Consider the following 19,184-nt stretch of genomic DNA (forward strand, 5'->3'; position numbering starts at 1 on the left):
CAAGCATATCAGCGTGTAAGCTACCCTCACCTATCTTATCTCAGTATTTTATAGTTTCTTTTGTTTGTTTTCTGAGTGGCAAGAAATCAATAAAACCTGAGTTTATTTCCATTCTTCATGAAGATACTTTTGAAATTTAATGCTATAAAAATTAAAAAAGAAAACAAAATGCAAGCAAACAACAACAAAAATTAGTGCTATGTTTCAGATGCTTTAATAAAAAAATGTTAACTTGACATGTATTTTAATGGTAATGGTGTGAGCTTTATTCCCTGTCCCTCAGGTTTGGAGATTCTCTGAAGGACAGCCCTGTTATGCAACTCCTTGATTGGCTGAGAAACTTCTAAGCTAGAAAAAGAAGCAGAGGTGAGAAAGAATATAGTGAAAAAGGCCTTGCTTGGATTTCAAGTTTACTTGCTAATCACCATTTGTATGTCAAACACCATGTGTTTGACAGGAAAAGGGATCATACCAATGAGTATAAACTTGATATAATCTCCTCACCTTAAGAGGTGGGGAGGGCAGTTAGGTTCCAGCTAGTTTGCTCATTAGGTAGAGCATCCACCCTTGAGTCAGGAGGACTGGAGTTTAAATGGGGCCTCCCTCACTTATTAGTTGTATAACCCTGTACAAGTTAATTTACCCAATTGTCTCCAAAAAAAAAAAAAAAAAAAAAAAAACAACAAAAAAAAAAAAACCAGAATTAAAGATATAGCAGCTAAGAGATATAGCAGCTAAGAAATATAGCAGCTTTTTGTTCTGAACCAGTTATATCCATATACCAAAAGTTTTGGGGAGGAGTAGAGGGCAGGGAGTCACACATAAATGTAATTCCAGTCTAGTATCCTTTTTCAGAGATAGAGCAACAGGCTTCCTGGCCTTTTCTCCAACCCCATCAAAGTAGGAATCAGAGTATTTTTTGATGATGAGTGGGCCAGAAATATCTATCGATGCTTTTCCTTAAGCTGATTGTCTTTACATTTAGGTTTCACATATTTATATCCACATGTTTATATGCATATATAAATACACTTGTATCTTATATGGACATCATACTTCTTAAATATAGATTATGCTGAGGAGCTAAGATGGTGGAGAGTAGACAGGACATTGCCTGGCTTCCCGCAGAATCAACACTGGATCAAACCTTAGAATGGATTTTGGAGCGACAAAACCCACAAATATTTGGAGTGTAATAAATTTCTAGCAGAAGATATCTTGGAAGGACTTCAGGAAAGGTCTGTCCTCATTGGACAGGAAGGATACAACCCAGCTCAGGAGGCACAGGGAAGCCTAGAGCAGAGAGGCTCCACAGAGTGAATATATGGGAGGCTCTTAGCCAAAATACAGCAGTGTTGGCTACTCTTTACTGGTTCCGAAGGCCAGTGGATCAGCAGACTAGCTATGACACCTTCAACACAACTACAGAAGACAAATAGTGAACCCCTGAATCCTAACATATTAGGTGGGATTTGTTCCTCCACCCGGTGCAGTGGGAAAAATTGTAGCATCAACACCAACAAAATATGAAGCCACTGTCACCTTTTAGAGAAAGCTTGAAACAATCTCCCCTGTGCCCTATGTTTTTGAGAGAAGCAGGCATCCTTCCAGTTGAACAAGCCATCGAAAGGAGTAGACACCTTTTGGGACAAGTTTAACACATTAAATTGTCCCTAATGCATATACTCCTTCTACCACAGACCCTCATCCTCATTGGTTGAGGGGCTTACATTCTAAAAGAAGGAACTACCCAGGAAATTGAATTTTGGCCAATAGGTACATAGCTGCCCATATTTGATCCAGGTAGGAAGAAAATATCATGGGAGAATAGCAGGAAGGGGATTTAGGTTCGTCCTTGAATCAATGCCCAAGAACAACCTTCAGGCCCACTACAATTCTGGGGTAGATGAAGCTTTATTTGATTTTCCCAACTGTCTTGAGAGATCTCACTCCATTTTGTGCATTACCTAGTCTCAATAACTCAAAGGTCAATTGCCTTTGTCAAACTGAAAACTGTTGAAGACCTAAGCTTAAAAAATGTAAAGGTTTGCCCTGCATCCAGGGCCATCTCCAGTCTTGATCTGTGTATCTGGCCCCTGGACCCAAATGGTTCCAGAAGAGAAAGTGAAACAGGTGATCTTGTACAGACTTCCCTCACTTAAATCCAAATCACTTCTAAGTCATGGTCCTCTTTGAGAACAAAGGACAGATAACATCATTATCAAGAAACATTAGTTGAAATAAGAAGCTACCAGATGAGTTCTGAGGGGACCATTTCCAGCTCAGTTCCGAGGCTTCTCAAGTTCTTAGAATGAGCCCTGCTGCTTCTATTTCTGGTTTCTGTTCCTTTCTTCTTATCACATGATCTTCCAACTCAGAAATCCTTAAGCCTGCTGTGTTCTCCTCTCCCTTCCAAGAAAGTTATTTGAACATCCCAGAATTGTTCAGGTTCTCTTCACAAGTCCTTTCAGTGCTCACTATAGAGCTTTGCCAATTGCTATACAGATTAATATACTGGAAGGAGCACTGAATTTAGAGTCATATGTCAGTAGGGATTTCAGTTTAGTCACTTACTACCTGTGAGAAGTTTAGGAGAGTCTCTTTACCTCTCTGGACCTCACTATCCTCATCTGTAACAAGGGACCACTAGGTAGCTCTGTGGATAGGACACTGGGCCTAGAGTTAGGAAGAAAGACCTGAGATCAATCCAGACTCAGACACTTAACTTTTACTAGCTGTGTGACTCTGGGCAAGTCACTTTAATCTGCCTCAGTTTCTCAAATATAAAATGAGCTGGAGAAGAAAATGGGAAGGCACATCTATATCTGCCACAAAAAAAAGGCAACTCTAAATGGGGTTACAGAGAGTCAGACATGATAGCACAACAACAGTTTCTAAGATCTCCAACTCATCAAGTGCATCAAGTATTCATTCTGGGACAGCTAGGTGGGTGCAGTGACTTGAGCCCCGGCCCTGAAGTCAGGAGGACCCTTACTAGCTGTGTGACTTTGGGCAAGTCACTTAACCCTGACTGCCTCATCAAAAAAAAAAGTATTCTTCTTGCCCATTACTATTAGGAGGTAATCAAAAAGTTATAAAACTGTGCATACCCTTTGATCCAACAGTGCTTCTACTGGGCTTATATCCCAAAGAGATCTTAAAGAAAGGAAAGGGACCCACATATGCAAACATGTTTGTGGCAGCCCTTTTTGAGGTAGAAACTGAGTGCATGCCCATCAATTGGAGAATGGCTGAATAAGTTATGGTATATGAATATTATGGAATATTATTGTTCTGTAAGAAATGACCAGCAGGATGATTTCAGCAAGGCCTGGAGAGACTTACATGAACTGATGCTGAGTGAAATGAGCAGGACCAGGAGATCATTATACACGGCAACAAGACTATATGACGATCAATTCTAATGGATGCAGCTTTCTTCAGCAATGAAATGATTCAAACCAGTTCCACTTGCTCAGTGAAGAAGAGAGCCATCTACACCCAGAGAGAGGCCTATGGGAATAGTGTAGACTACAACATGGCATTCTCACTCTCTTTTGTTTTCTTTTGCAGTTTTCCCTTTCTTCTTGATCTGATTTTTCTTGTGCAGCAGGATAACTGTATAAATATGTATCCATATATTGAATTTAACATATATTTTAACATATTCAATGTATTAAACTACTGTCATCTAGGGGAGGGGTGGGGGGGAAGGTGGGGAAAATTTGGAAGATTTTGCAAGGGTCAATGTTGAAAAATTCTCCATGCATATGTTTTGAAAATAAAAGGTTTTAATAAAAGAAGAAGAAGAAAACTATTAGGAGGTAATAACAATTGGCCTACAAAGTGCTTTCCTCACAACAGCCCCATAAATAGATTTAGTGCAAGTTATCCCTGTTGTATCATTATCCCCATTTTATAGATGGGAATACTGAGGACCAGCAGGTAGAAACAGTTTGTATAACTTGCATTGATCTATGGCTTTAATATTTCTCTCACAACAATTCTATTTTATAAATGAGGAAACTGAGGTTCAAAAAATGATGTGAGCAGAGTGAGCTTTCAAACTCTGGTCTTCTGGTTATTAGTCAAGGAGATTAGTCAAGAGGTATCTTATCCACTCATCCTTCCAATTGTCTATAAAGAGTTTGTTGTTCACTTGTTTTAATTCCTGTCTGACTCTTCATGATCCCCTTTAGGCTTTTCTTGACAAAAATACTGAAGTGGCTTGCTATTTCTTCCTACAGTTCTTTTTACAATTGAGGAAACTGAGGCAAATGGGGTAAAGTGACTAGCCCAGGGTCACCTAGCTAGTAAATGTCTAAGGTCAGATTTGAACTCAAGATCTTCTTGCCTCCAAACCCAGCACTCTACCAACTGTACACTTATGAACACTAGGCTTAGCTGATTGCTGCATGTAAACCCTATGACAGATTCATCCAGTGGGCCCAGTTCAGATGAAGTGATTGTTTACATAATTTATTTTTTTTCCAGAAGGAATCTTGCTCTCAGCTAGAGTAGGAAATAATTATCCATCCATCAGGGCTTATCTGGGGCTCCTGGCAATTTCTATCTAATTTAGACATCTTTTATGAGGCTGCAATTCATTAGTCTTGCAACATAAACAGCTGCCTTCTGGAAATCCATTTGTCTGGATCTGAGCAGTATCAAACTGTTATTTTTCCCACACCTTTTGTGCCAGAGTAGAGAATAAACCATTATCTGGAGATAAGGTGAGGCCAGAATAATCAGGAAGAACTGTCCAATTTTTATCTCCATACAATGAAGACATCAGATTAGCTGAGTTCTAAACTTCTTTCTAGTCCTAAAAGCCTGTGATCTAAGTAAAAGACAGTTAAATTAATTTAAATTGAATTAATGAAGCTACAGCCTTGCAGGGTTGGAAGACATTGGAGAGTCATTGTCCAGCTATTACATTATAAGAAACTGATGCCCAGAGGGAGGAAATGCCTTTATCAGCAGTTAAGTGGAGTGACAAAGTAAGTGTACCTATAGGGATGGACTTGAATCCAAGGATTCTAATTTACATCCCCTAATTTTTCCCCTAAAAAAATATAAATAGATGTCTTACTGTGACTTTTAAAAACCACTCACTTCTCAATAAACACTCCCACCACTACCACATCTGCACACAATCAATAGAGATTCCTTTTGTAATATAGAATTATAGTTAAGCAAGACAAACCAACAAATTGACCATATTTGACAATATATGCACCTATAGTGCACCACTGCTCTCTAATGAAGAGGAAAGTATATTTCACTGACACTCGCGCTTAGTTACTTCATTGATCAAAATTCAGAAGTATTTCAGAGTTTCAGTTACATGGTTATTGTATAAATTCTTCTCCTGTTCTGCTTATTTTGTTCCTTCTAATGATCTTTCCACTATACCTCACTTCCAGTAACAATAACACCCTTCAAACAAAAATGAATGAAGTGCATATTAATAGCATTGTCTCTCTTTATGACAGGCATACTTATTTCTTTCAACAACCATATGACATATATAGAACAAGTTCTCATAACTACGAGATATTTTAGTCAGAATTCAAATCTAGGTCTTCTAGATTATGGGATCTGCCAACATCATTTATAGATTAGCCTTCAGCCTGCTATTTGACTTCTTCCCATCTTTAATCTTATTATCTCCAACTGGAAGGTAATCCAGAGTTTATGTTTACATATTTATTTCTTAACAAAATGTTGAGATTTCTCATTCATTTGACCTCAGTTCCCATCAATTTCTCAATTATCATTTATTTAATAAAATGGAGAAAATTTCCTTAATAGTATCATTTCTCTACGTATTAAATCCCATAATCTGTTAGGATTAAATAAATATTAAAGTTACCAAATGAAATTTACTAATAACTAATGAAAAATAACAGATAATTATTTTCAATATTTTAACTATGAGAATGATCTCAATAGTCACTTCAAATCCTTACTTTAATTGCAAATGACTTCACTTTTGAAATCATACTGTTGGGGTTCAGGAGGACCCCAGAATGTTGGTACTGTGAACTGTAGGTGCAGGTATCTCAAAAGAATTTGTAGGCCTTCTGTAAGAAATAACCAGCAGGATGATTTCAGAAAGACCTGGAGAGACTTATATGAATTGATGCTGAGTAAAAGGAGCAGGACCAGGAGCTCATTATATACTTCAACAACAATACTGTATAATGATCAATTCTGATGGACGTGGCCATCTTCAATAATGAGATGACCCAAATCAGTTCCAATAGAGCAGTAATGAACTGAACTAGCTACACCCAGCGAAAGAACTCTGATGGATAGCTGAGAGAGGTAAGAAGTTTGGTAGTGAATATGTGGGTCTTCAGACCAGGTGTTCATTAGGGAACTAATAAGTCAAGGCATTATGTGAGTAGGTATGATAAAGGCTTTTAAGATTACACGTGGCTGTTCTTGAGTTTGCTACCGGTTATTAAACTACTATTCAAGAAATTGTGGCCAGAGACCTTTGAAGGCCTCAGAGGAGGCGAGCCGGGTAGAGTTGACACTGCAAAGGTCAGTGGTCAAAGGTACTCTGTTGGGCCTAGGACAGACTAGTAATTGTTACTGCCAGGAGAGTTCCCAATCCCTCTATCTTTGTCTGCCTACATTGTATACATATATTGGACATGTATACATATATTGTATTTAACTTATACTTTAATATATTTAACATATATTGGTCAACTTGCCATCTGGGGGAAAGACAGGGAACAAAAGGTTTTGCAATTGTCAATGCTGAAAAATTACCCATGCATATAACTTGTAAATAAAAAGCTATACAAAAAAAGGATAAATTCTAAAGTTAAAAAAGAAAGAATTTGTAGGCTCACATAAGTCTTCATGTCAGGAGGTAGATTTTTATTATAATTGTGGTGTCAGTTAAAGTGGGCTAAATTCCAAGACAAAAAGAAAACAAAGATCAAGGAGCAAGGAGGTAAATTTATAGGGATTTGGAGGTACAGAAAAAAGAACACAGCAGATTAAATGACATCATGGGATTGGGGTTCACTTGCTTAGTGACAAATTTGGTAATGGGGATTAACAACAACCCCCTTCTTGAACTAAGAAGTATTCATTGTTTGAATCCAGATTTTTAGATGACAAAGCAAATATCCTTGAAGGATAGTTTAGTGGAATAAAAATATCAAGCTCAACTCCCTTTCTTTCACCACATTCTTCAAGGTTGTATCATATCACTCCCAATAGCTACATTCCTAAAATGTACTACATCATTCCCAAGTCTAGTAGCCTAGGGGATTCTTGAAAAGTAGCAGGTTCTCTACTACTATTGAGGTTTCTATTACATCATTCTCAAGGCCAGCTAACCTGGGGATTATTACTATAGCACCACTCCTAAGATGCATACCACATCAATAATCTTGCATTATTCAGCACAAGGTCTTTTTAAAAGAATTCTTTCCATTTATTTAAAGGTAAAAATTAAAAACAGTTCCATAAAAAAAAGAAGTCTTTTCCATCATTTCAGTCTTCTCCAACTTCTTTCTAGCCACATATAACAGGAAAATAGTTTCATTGGTTCCTCAAATTATCATTCTCTGTTTTTTTTTTTTTTTTTTTTTTTTTTTTTTGAGGCTGAGGTTAAGTGACTTGCCCAGGGTCACACAACTAGGAAGTGTCAAGTGTCTGAGACCAGATTTGAACTCGGGTCCTCCTGAATTCAAGGTTGGTGCTCCATCCACTGTGCCACCTGGCTGCCCCAAAATTATCATTCTCAACACACTATCCAAACTGACAATTAAAACTACCTTTTCTACAGCATTCCATTTGGCTCTTTAAATCACAGAAATCATAATAACCTCTGTAAGAGAGGCTTTTAAAACAGGCATTGCAGTGGCAAAGGCAACTTCCAGGCCAGTGCCTTGATCTCTTTGCTGACTGGCCTAGTAGTAAAGAAGCCTTCCTCCAGAAGAGAGGAGATTGTGGAAATGTTGAAAGAGAAAGTAATTTCCAATGACCTTGTGATGAAGAGAGCCATCTGTACTCAGAGAGAGAGGACTGTGGGAACTGAGTGTGGATCACAACATAATATTCTCACTCTTTTTGTTGTTTTTCGCTTGCATTTTGTTTTCTTACTCATTTACTTTCTTTTTTTTTAATCTGATTTTTCATGTGCAGCAAGAGAAATGTATAAATATGTTTATACATATTGATTTAACATATATTTTAATATATTTAGCATATATCAGATTGACATCTAGAGGAGAGGATGGAGGGAAGGAGGAGAAAATCTGAAACACAAGGCTATGCAAAGGTCAATGTCAAATTATTGTGTATATGTTTTGAAAATAAAAAGCTTTTAAAATTAAAAAAAAAAAAAATAGAGAAAGTCATGTCCCAAGGGAGCCTGGAGGCCTGAGTCCTGGCATAGTCAATTCCTAAAATGGTATGAGTACTAAAGTGACTGGCAATTATGAATGCCTGTTTACTAGCAAAGCAAGCATCACTATGCTGGCATGAAAAAACTCTTTTGAGGAGTTCCCTTTTGATAGAAACTACAGATACAAAGATTGATTTGACACAGACTCTGCCCAAATGACACATATCCATATAACCAGGATATAAAGTACAATGGGATAGGGGCTGAAGCTAGCTATCTAGACAAAAGACTAGAGATTTGGGGAAGAAGAAATCCCTGTGAACTAGGAGGAAATTGAAGTCAGGATAGCCAGTTTCTTGGTTCTTGGAGAAAATAGCACCTGAGTTTCCCTTGAAGAAAAAGAAGGAATTAAGCAATTGGAGATGAATGGGTACATCCTCCTTAGGCATTAGGAATGACATCTGCAAAACTTGGAGAAAAGGGAAGAGAAGGAAAGATGACACTTTGGTTGCCTGAAACATACATGATGAAATCAGAAGCTTTTCTATGTTTTATCTATTTGTGACCATAGATTTTACCACTGGACCCTTTCTTAGATGTTGTCTCCTGTGAACACATTCTAGGCCCAGTAGGTCTAATCCGATCTTCCAGGACCCAGAGAATTCTTCAGATACTTGAAGACAGGTTAAGTGCCAAATTGTGGAGAGTCTTGACTATGACAATAAAGCATTTTGACTTCCTTCATGAAACACCCTCTAGAGTTGTTGAGCAAACCCAATCTTGATAGCAGAATGAAGGATTGACTGGAAGTTGAGGAAATGGACAGGGCATCTCTAATTAATATCTGGACTAGGCTGTTGAAATAGGTTTGAACACTGTGTTTTCAATCTGATGCAAATCTTAGCCAGCTTGTAGTCATCCTGAGGAAACTTTCTTTGCTTCTTATCAGATGAGGAAGGAAATAGATAGGTCCAACCACTTATATCCTGTTACAGTAAATCAACCAGATTAGGCCTCGGGATGAAGCCATCCCTTCCTTCATTCTGTTAAATTTCATATATTTATGTAATCATTCTTGGTAGCTGAAGAGAGAAGGGAACAAATAGAGCCTTTTAATCCTTTTTGTCTGATCCTTTGTCTTTTAAGACTTTAGAATTGTTTTTCCAGAGACTGTCATTTTGGGCAACTTTGCAATCCTCAAGAATCTGCCTGTATTGAAATGAAGTGCAAACTGTTATGAACTTTGTGAATTATTTATGTGTCTTTTGATTGTTTATTAAAACCTGAAAATTCCGATTGGGCCTTTTGGTGATTCATTTAACCTGGGTACCTAGAAAGGGGTCCTAAGGGGACCTAGAAAAATGCATATAAATGATATAAGGCAAGAATGTGATAGAATGTCTTTATGAGATGACAGGTATTGATACCATCATTCAATCAATAAGCATTTATTAAGCATCTATTGTGTATGTAACAAACATGTTGCTATGTATTGGGGGGTGAAGGTAAAGGGAGAACACAATAATGAGAGTCCCAGCCCTTAAGGAGATTAAAATTTTTAAGTCCCATAATAAGGCACTTAGTAAATATTTACCAACTGTTGACTAACATGCATCAGAACTAGATCTATATAGCTCTATAAGAGTTTTATTTTTCTATGCAAAGTTCATTTTGAGCTCATTAGTATCACCTTGTTGGTGTCCTACAACTTCAGACAATCAAAGTCCCTTAGTCTCTGAATTAGTCACACCCTTGAATCTTAAAGGTATTATCAAAGATATTTGTTGACTTTATGACTCAGTCATCAATATCCGGCTCTTTGTTAATCATTATGTCTCAAACCCTGAGGGATAGGATTCACCCTAGATTGGAATGTGATTCTAGACTAATAGAATAGGTAATAGTGGGGTATGTTGTATGTATGTTGAATGTATCTGAAAAAGTTATCCTTGTTAACCAAAATTCACGGGGGAAAGGAGAGTAGGTACAAGGTCAGTATAATGAAGAACATGTTGTTGGAGTGGAAGAACAAGAATAATTTGGTACTTAGCAGTGCCTTATAGACTACCTGGCCAGAAAGAGAAAATAAATGTGGAATTTACAAAAGAGATCATAAGCCTGACAGAGACATGATTTGATTATTTAGACATCTGCTGGAGCTCTTGCTCTCTTCCTGCCAGAAGTATATCAGCTAATAACTTCCTGACCTGCTTTGATAGTAATTTCATCTTTTTAATAGGGAAAGAACAATGGGGAAATTCTATTCTTTATCCAGTTCTAACTAATAGGAAGGAAGTGGTTGCTGGGGTGGAAAAACTTCAGGGGAAGTGGTTACTCTTCCCTAGAGTATGCAATAGAGAGGATGAAGGAAGTAGAAGTAGCCTGATGCTCACTCTTTATTTAAGAGAACAGAATTCAAAGAGTGTAAAGATAGGGGAAGAAAGTGGCAAAAGGAAAGGTGAGGTCCATAGGCAAACATTTCACAGGCTAAATTACAGGGAAATTCTGAAGAATGAAATTCTGCTGACACAAAGTCCCTGGGGAAGGGAATAAAAACAGTTGTCCAAAGAGACCACTGTAAATGATCAGAGGGAGAATTCAACAACTAACTTGGATTTTTAAGATTTGTACAGAATTGAAAACAAGAGAGAGTAATAGAAGATGGACTAATCCTATAACAGGGGCATTGGGTGTGTTGAAAAGTTCAGAATTTTCCAAGACAGATGAGGAAAACCAAGGACAAGAAAAGAGAGGATTTCTTTGAGGTAGTTCAAAGAGGAAGTTGAAAGAAGAGAAAGAGCTGCTGCTGTAGGGGGATGTCATAAGGCTAAATGACAATGGAACCTAGGTTGTCTAATTTATGTTTTGCTTCTGATTTCTCCAACAAGGAAAGAAAAGAATAAGAGGCTAATTTGGAATTGATACTTAAGGTAAGATGACAATAAGAGAGCACCAAACCTGCTTTCACCTGAGCCAGTTATCTAACATCCAGTAGTCCTGAAAGAACTGGCAGATGGGATTATTCAAACACTCTTAATAATGGGGGGGAAAAGGTATAAACATTTATATAGTGCCTACTGTGTACCAGGGGCTGTGCCAAAAGCTTTTTATGAATATTTGGATCCTCACAAACTTGGGAGGTCTGTGCCATTATGATGCAGATTTTACAGCTGAAACAACTGAGGCAGACAGAGCTTAAGTGACTTGCCTAGGGTCACACAACTACAAGTTCCCAAGGCTATATGTGGATTCAAGTCTTCCTGACTCCAGGCCCACTTCCCTATGCACTAAGCCATCATTAGCCTGGTGATAGTTGCAAGATCATGGAGAGTCACCAAATGACAAGTGATTGATGGAGAGAAAAAATTCCCAAACAAAGAATGACAATATTTAATAATTTTGAGAAAGTTGTTGGAAAGAATATTCCAAATGATTAGTGATAAAAGAAAAGCCAAGCAAAACAATCTTGAAATTTTATTTAACATTGAGGAAATTGACCTCTCAAAGGAGGGGGTAGGATGGAAGGTAGGAACAATGTCATGGAAGAACAAGCATATCAGTGCATTGGTGGTGAAGCTACAAATCATTATAACCATCCTGGAAAGCAATTTGGAACTATGCAAATGAAGCCAGCTACAATGTTTATACCCTTTGACTCAAAGATTCCAGAGGCAGCTAGATAGCATAGTAGACAGAGCTGGACTCAGAGTCAGAAAGAACTGAGTTCTAATTTGGCTTCATGTAAAGTCCTGGTTTGCTTTCTGGAGATCTTGGGACCAGCCTTCATTTCATCAGAGTAATCACCAGGAGAATAGCCAGGGATAAAGTCCAAATTCTTTATTATCTCCTTCACAGTCTGTGTTCTTACCTGAGGCCTGGGCTAGCTTTCTGGAGCTAGTGGCCCTTCAGACAGGACTTGGTCTCAGTGAGGGAAGCAGGAGAGCCACCAGGAGCCTGATGAAGATGGAATGTCTCTCTGAGTCCAAGAGCTTAAACTCCAGTCTCCAGTCCTCTGTCTTCTCTGATTCTGTCTCTGGCTGAGTTTGTCCCAGTTTATATGCTCTATTACAATTATATCATTACAGTATACTGAGTAAAAACCAATCATTATATCACTAGGGCAATCATACTGAACTAGAGAACTCACATGCTAAACTAGATAACCATTATATCACTGAATTAACACTTTGTTTAAAACAATCATACTGAGCCTTAAGTATATTTCTCTAAAGTTCCTGCCCTTCACAGCTTCAGACATTTATTAGCTGTGTCACCCTAGAAAAATTACTTAATCTCTAGCTACTTTGGGTTTCTCAGTTGTAAAATAGTTAATAACCCCTATCTTGTAAGATTATTGCAAGGATTCAATGAGATTACATTGTGAAAAACACTTAGCACAATGCCTAACACAAAATAGGCACTATATAAATGCTCATTCCTGTCCCTTCCCCACTGCTGCACATGTACTCCTAGGAGGTCAGTGGCAAAAAAACATATACACTAAAATATTTATAGCATATACACCAAAATATTTAATAACAGTGTTTGTTGGGGTAGCAAAGAACTGGAAACAAAACAGCTGTTCATCAATTGGGGAATACTTTAACAAATTATGATACCTAAGTGTAATGGAATACTGCTGTGCTATAAAAATCAATGAATGTGATGAATGCATATGTGTGGTACGGAAATGGTGAGGGAACATCACTTAATAAAAAAGCTGGAGAGAGCTCTAGAGAAAAGCAAAGTTTATTTGTACATTCTCGCGAGAAGGGCGTCCCACTCTTCGAGTAGACTATCGAAGAGAGGAAGCGCCTCCTGTGGGCAGGACAGCACCTTTAATCCCTAACGCAAAATGCCCCCTCCCACCACTGACCCTCATCCTCATTGGCTGAGAGTCTTACATTCTAAACGCGAGATCTACCCATGAAACTGAACTTGACCAATAAGTACATAGTTGCCCATATTTGGATGAAATAGGGAGATGTCATAGGAGGGGAAGGCAATGCCCTTTGCTCGAACTTCAGAGTCCTTCAGGCCTATTTGAACTCTGAAGTAGATGAAGCCTTACTCGATTTTCACAACTGTCTTGAAAGATCTCACCTCATCTCATTCACATAGAAACATGAAAACGTGTATTGAACTACTGATGCAGAGCAAAATAGAGCAAGGAAAACCACAGGCAACATGATTACAATAAAGTAAATGAAAAAAGAACAAAAACAATCCAAACAAAATGCTGTGTAATTATAATGAACAAGCATACTACCAAAGCACTTTCTAGAATGCCTTTGTAGTAGTAGTGGTGGGGTCCATGAATGTAGAACATTACAAATTATATCACATCTTTTCTTTATATTGATCAGTTTTATGCAATTTTTTCTTTCTCTCCCTTCCCCAACTTAAAAAAAATTTTTTTAGCCTTTTATTTTCAAAATCTATGCATAGATAGTTTTCAATACTCATCCTTACAAAACCTTGTGTTCCAAATTTTTTACCCCCTTTTCCTAGAGAGCAAGTGATCCAATACATGTTAAATATGCTATTCTTCTATACATATTTCCACAATTATCATGCTGCATAAGAAAAGTCAGATCAAAAAGGGGAAAAAAATGAGAAAGAAAACAAAAAGCAAGCCAACAACAACTTCCCCACTTTGGAGAGAAAAAAAAAAAAAAAAAAGCTTGCTTACTGGGATGGCTCTTTGGAAAAGAAAAAGGAAATGAAAAGTTTTAGCAATAAACATTCATTTAAAAAAAAGAAGAAGAAAGGTCTGGGACAACAAGAAAAATACTATATTACTGCAGAAAGGAAAATCTAGTCCTGATTTAAAAAAAAAAAAAAAAAAGGAATGGTGGGGTGGGGTGGGAAGGAAACTATAAGTCAATGAGCTTGCCTGGTTTCTGGCAAAATTCTAGAATCTAGGATTTAAAAGATCATTAACACCTAGATGTTCCCTTTTTGTTATTCAGTGCTACCATAATCATGAATATAGAGGAAAACATGTTAATTATCCAGCAAGTGAATTTAATTAGTGCATGCAGTTTGTGAATCAGTCATTGACTGAACTTGTCTTGAGCAACCAGTCTAGGTCACTTCATAACTTTCTGACACATTATGAATGTTAAGGAAGTAAACCCAAGTATAATTAGTTTGGGAAAATAACTGCTCCATAGAAAAGAAATCTTTCAGACCAAGAAACTAGAATTACAAGATTCTGTAAACAGCAATAGCCCCTCAGGTTCTATTATTTCTCCTTATTGGCAACAACAAAATAGACCTGATAGATTCTATTTTGAAGCCTCCAGTACATTAAAGATGTCATGCCAATATAAGGATTCTGATAACTACAGAGAAAACATCCACAGCAACAAACCTGATCTTTGACAGTTCCTGAGACCCCCAAGGTTATCCCAAGGTTAACATATTTTCCCTATTTTTGTGTGTGGCTGTGTACTCTAAGCAAACCTAAAAACCCAATCTGAAGTTTCTCCTAGCCCAAGCAGCCTTCCTCAATACTAATAAAATCTCTTTACTTTGAATCAGACCTCCTATTTTTTACCCACAATCATTGATGGGACTCTCAAGAAATTGAATGCATGCCCCAACATGAAAGAGATTTTTTTTTTTTAAACAGGCAGCTTCCCTTTCCAACCAACCTGTACCTCTTTGCTGCTCCCAGAGTAGCTCAGAAGAGACTTACCTGTTCATTCCTTGCTGATTGAATTCCAATTTAGTCTAGAAAATGAAATGTATTGATCAAAATATTAAAACATATGATCTCTATATATGATAGCCATTAAGTTGGGGAGAAACTATTATGAGCAAGGGGCCAGACATGCCCACCAACTATCACCTACAAGGTAGGCAAACTGGCCTAATTGAAGCAGCAAGGCATCTCTGAATGACCAAATAGGAAACATGTCAGGTGAATCAAAATCCCATCACTACCTTGACCATCACTTCCTCTCAAATCTCAATAGAGTCAGACTATGACCCTGAACTCAAGAACTCTAGTAAAAGCAGGACCTTCTAATCTACTAGTTTTAAACCCAGATCAGCATTTTTAGCAATCCCTGAAGGGAGCAATCTCTGTGGAGAAGAGAGCCAGTATTCTCACCACCATTAATACCAACTTCTGGCCAATAGCTACCAATGGGCAGATTAGTTTACAAGTTCCAAGAATAGAAGAAACCCTCAGATCTCGACTCCTACTTCTAGCCTAGTCCTCACAGGCATCATTTTGGGAAATAATTGCTGTGGGGGTTTAACCTGTTGTTGCTTTTTCAGGTATTAAAATATCTGCACCAGAAAAATTTCTTGTCACTGAAAGCTCTGCTACTACCAATATTCAACATTAGAAGCAGGATTTATCAGTGGAAATGACATCTTTTTAGATGTGTTGACATTTGTTTGGCTGCTGCACTCTTTCCATGGGACCTTTCCATCTGACACACAGTTGCAACTTCTTATATACATTGTCTCCCCCATTAGAATGTGAACTCCTTGAGAGTAGAAACTGTCTTTGATTTTCTGTTTCTATTCCAAACTCTTGGCACAATGTATTCTGAAATGTCTGTTTCAAAGGCAACAGGTTTCCTTTTGATTTTGAAATCAAACATCCACAGCAACAAATCTGATCTTTGACAACTCCTGAGACCCCCAAGGTTATCCCAAGGTTAACATATTTTCCCTATTTTTGTGTGTGGCTGTGTACCCTAAGCAAACCTTTCCCACTTCTGCCATCTACTAGTTCTTCCTGAAGTCTGGATTTCTTCTGATGGCACATCCTTTCTGGACACTCTTTCCAATACAGGCTGAACTATCACTCATTCTTCTATGTTTATTTAGTCAAGGTTTGGAATATTTTTTGCTCCCCATTGCCACTTCCAGGTTCTCCCCCTTCCATCATTCAATAACCTCTCTTCTTCCACTTTATATCTTTAACTGACTGTTGCACACGTCAAACTGGATGCCCTGTAGATATCTTAAACTCCACATACTCCAAACTGAATTCATTATCTTTTCCCCAAAATCTTTTCCTCTTCTTAATTTCTATATTACTGTCAAGGATAACAACCAAATATCCAGGCTCCCAATCTAGGTTTCATCTTTGACTCGTCACGCTGACTCAGTCCCCATATCTAATCAATTATAAAATCCTGTTGTTTCTACTTTCTGGTTAATGCATCCTTCTTTCCTCTGACATTACCATCCCCAGTCACTCTGGGACTATTGCAGTAGGCTTCCAGGTTGGTTTTCCTGCCTCCATTTTCCCCCAATCCAGTTTGTCCTCCAATTGGCTATCATAGTGATCTTTTATTTTTTTATTTTTTTTTTTCTTTGTTAAATAGTTGTTTATTGGAAAAAGTGGGCTGAGGAGGGGGTCACTAGATTCACCAGAGAGCAACAACACCACACAAGTTAGGAGTGATGGGAGAGGTCAGCACAAAGCTCTGGGATCTCAGCCTCTTCCTGGACTGTGAGGGATGGCCTGGAGTGTTAGGGCATACCCAGATGGAAGGCCTTGACTTAGTAGGCATGGTTAGAGACAAAGAGCGATTCGCTGGCTGCAGCTCCTGACTTTCCACTTGGAGTATACTTGCCTTGAGCAGCTTGGCTGTTAGCCGTGGCCCGCTTAATATATTCTTCTTGGGCAGCCTTGACATTTTCCTTCTTTCCGCCCCAGGTTTTAAGGGCAGATGCCTGCAGGGCTCGGCCATAAGAAAAGGTCAGGGCCCATGGCTTATGCAAGGGGCAGGTGTTGATGGCATTGAGGTTGATGGAGGCATCCTCCTCACTCTGACCCCCAGACAGGAAGGTGATACCAGTGACTGCAGGAGGCACAGTCCGGCGAAGGGCAGTTACAGTTGCCATTGCAATCTCCTCATGTGAATACTTCTGAGTACAGGCATGGCCAGCAGTGACCATGTTAGGTTTCAGCAAGGTCCCTTCCAGATAGACATGATGGTCACTCAGAGCCTTGTAGACAGCAGCCAGAACCTTCTCGGTGACATACTGACAACACTTCAGATCATGGTCTCCATCAGGGAGGATCTCTGGCTCCACAATGGGGACAATACCATTTTGTTGGCAAATGCTGGCATATCGGGCCAACACATTGGCATTCTCCATGATGGCAAGTGGGGAAGGTGTATTATGCCCTATCTTCAGAACACAACGCCACTTGGCAAAGTCAGCCCCATCCTTCTTATACTGGGCACAGCGCTCACTCAGCCCATCCAGACCTTGAGTGGTAGTCTCGCCATTGGTCCCTGCCAGGGGCACTACACCTTTGTCCACCTTGATGCCCACAATGCCACCCTTTGCCTTTATAACTTTGGGGAAGGGACGTCCATCATCAGCTTTCTGGTAGAGTGTCTCATGGAAAAGGATAACACCTCCAATACAAGTGTTCACTCGATCATCTGCTGTCAGAAGTAACTGCCTATAAAGGCGTCGATTTTCTTCTGTGTTCTCAGTTCCAATGGACTGCAGTCGCTTTGCAATGCTACCAGTGGACTCATCTGCTGCCAAGATTCCCTTGCCTGGAGCAACAATTCGGTGAGCTATGTCACACAGTTCTTTCTTTTGCTCTGGTGTCAATGCTGGGAATTGGGAAGACATGTTTTCCTTGGCTGTGTTGGTAGTTTCCTGGCCTTGGGAAGCGGGCTGCGGGCCTCGGTGGTGGGCTTACCGGCAGGAAGAAGACTGCTTATGGTCGGAGCCGAACTTCTGCCCATAGTGATCTTTTAAAAGCATCAGTCTATCTGAGTTCATCACCTCCTTTCTCTAATCCCAATTCAATAGGCTACTATGACCTCCAAGTTAAAATATAAAATCCTCTGACCCTTTCCTCTCTTTCCATCTTTTTAAACCTTCTCCTTCCCCAACACTCTCATCATGTTCTTCAATCTAGTGACACTAGTTGCCTTCCTAGAATATGACACAACAGTCCTCCAGACATGGGTATCTGTCTTTCTTTCTTCTTACTTCCTCTTCTTAGATTCCTGACTTCTTCAAGTCTCAGCATGAATCCCACTTAATGTAAGAAGCCTTCCTTGTCCCTCTTAATACTAATGTCTCTCTAGGATTATGTCCAATTTATCCTGACTATATTTTGTTTATACATAAGTGTTTGCATGTTGTTTGCTTCATGAAACTGAGATCCTTGAGGACAGGAAGTCTTTTTCACCTTTTTATGTATTTCTAAGGTTTAACAAGGTGCCAGGTACACAGCAGGCTCTTAATAAATGCTTGTTTACTTTGCCTATAGCTTTGCCTATAGGCCTATAGCCTATACCCTCTTACTGTCAAAACAGTCCGTCAGAACAGACTGAACTGGGAGGGGGGAATGGAGTCAGGAAAACTAACCAATCTGAGTGTGAATAATGAAAATGTATTTGTGGGGGTGAGGTGGGGAGTATTGTCAGAGGAAAGGAGAGGGGATTAACTAGAAAACAGAAACAATAGGACTTTAAAACTGATTAGATATGGGAGCTGAGACAGAGAAAAGAGTCAAGGATGAAACCAATATTGGGAGCCTGGGTGTTTGGTAAGACAGTATCCTTGACAGATCAAAAGTCTAGATTGTGACCTTATAGGGATTTTTTAAAGTTCATTTTATTTTACAGATAAGTCACTTGTTCAAGTTACACAGAGGCAGAACAAAGATCTGAACCCAGATTCTTTGACTCTAATTCCAGGGCTCTATGCCACATGACTTTGTTTTATTATACCTCTTGTCCCCTGAGCTCCAGAAAAGTAAAACATTGGTTCTATAGTATTCTCTGTTCCATCTCTGTTG

General features: G+C 38.8%; 1 protein-coding gene across 1 annotated transcript; it reads right to left on the minus strand.

The window, feature by feature from the left end:
- Positions 1-16,694: 16,694 nt before the first annotated feature.
- LOC141551479 (fructose-bisphosphate aldolase A) lies at positions 16,695-18,119 on the minus strand. Its single transcript, XM_074283174.1, has 2 exons — positions 18,075-18,119; positions 16,695-18,031 (listed from the first exon to the last, which is right to left on the minus strand). The coding sequence occupies exon 2, from the start codon at positions 18,002-18,004 to the stop codon at positions 16,910-16,912; it is 1,095 nt and encodes a 364-aa protein (XP_074139275.1). The 5' UTR covers positions 18,005-18,031; positions 18,075-18,119; the 3' UTR covers positions 16,695-16,909.
- Between the last annotated feature and the right edge of the window lie 1,065 nt (positions 18,120-19,184).

Source organism: Sminthopsis crassicaudata, chromosome 1 (assembly GCF_048593235.1).
Source record: "Sminthopsis crassicaudata isolate SCR6 chromosome 1, ASM4859323v1, whole genome shotgun sequence".
Taxonomy (NCBI): Eukaryota; Metazoa; Chordata; class Mammalia; order Dasyuromorphia; family Dasyuridae; genus Sminthopsis; species Sminthopsis crassicaudata.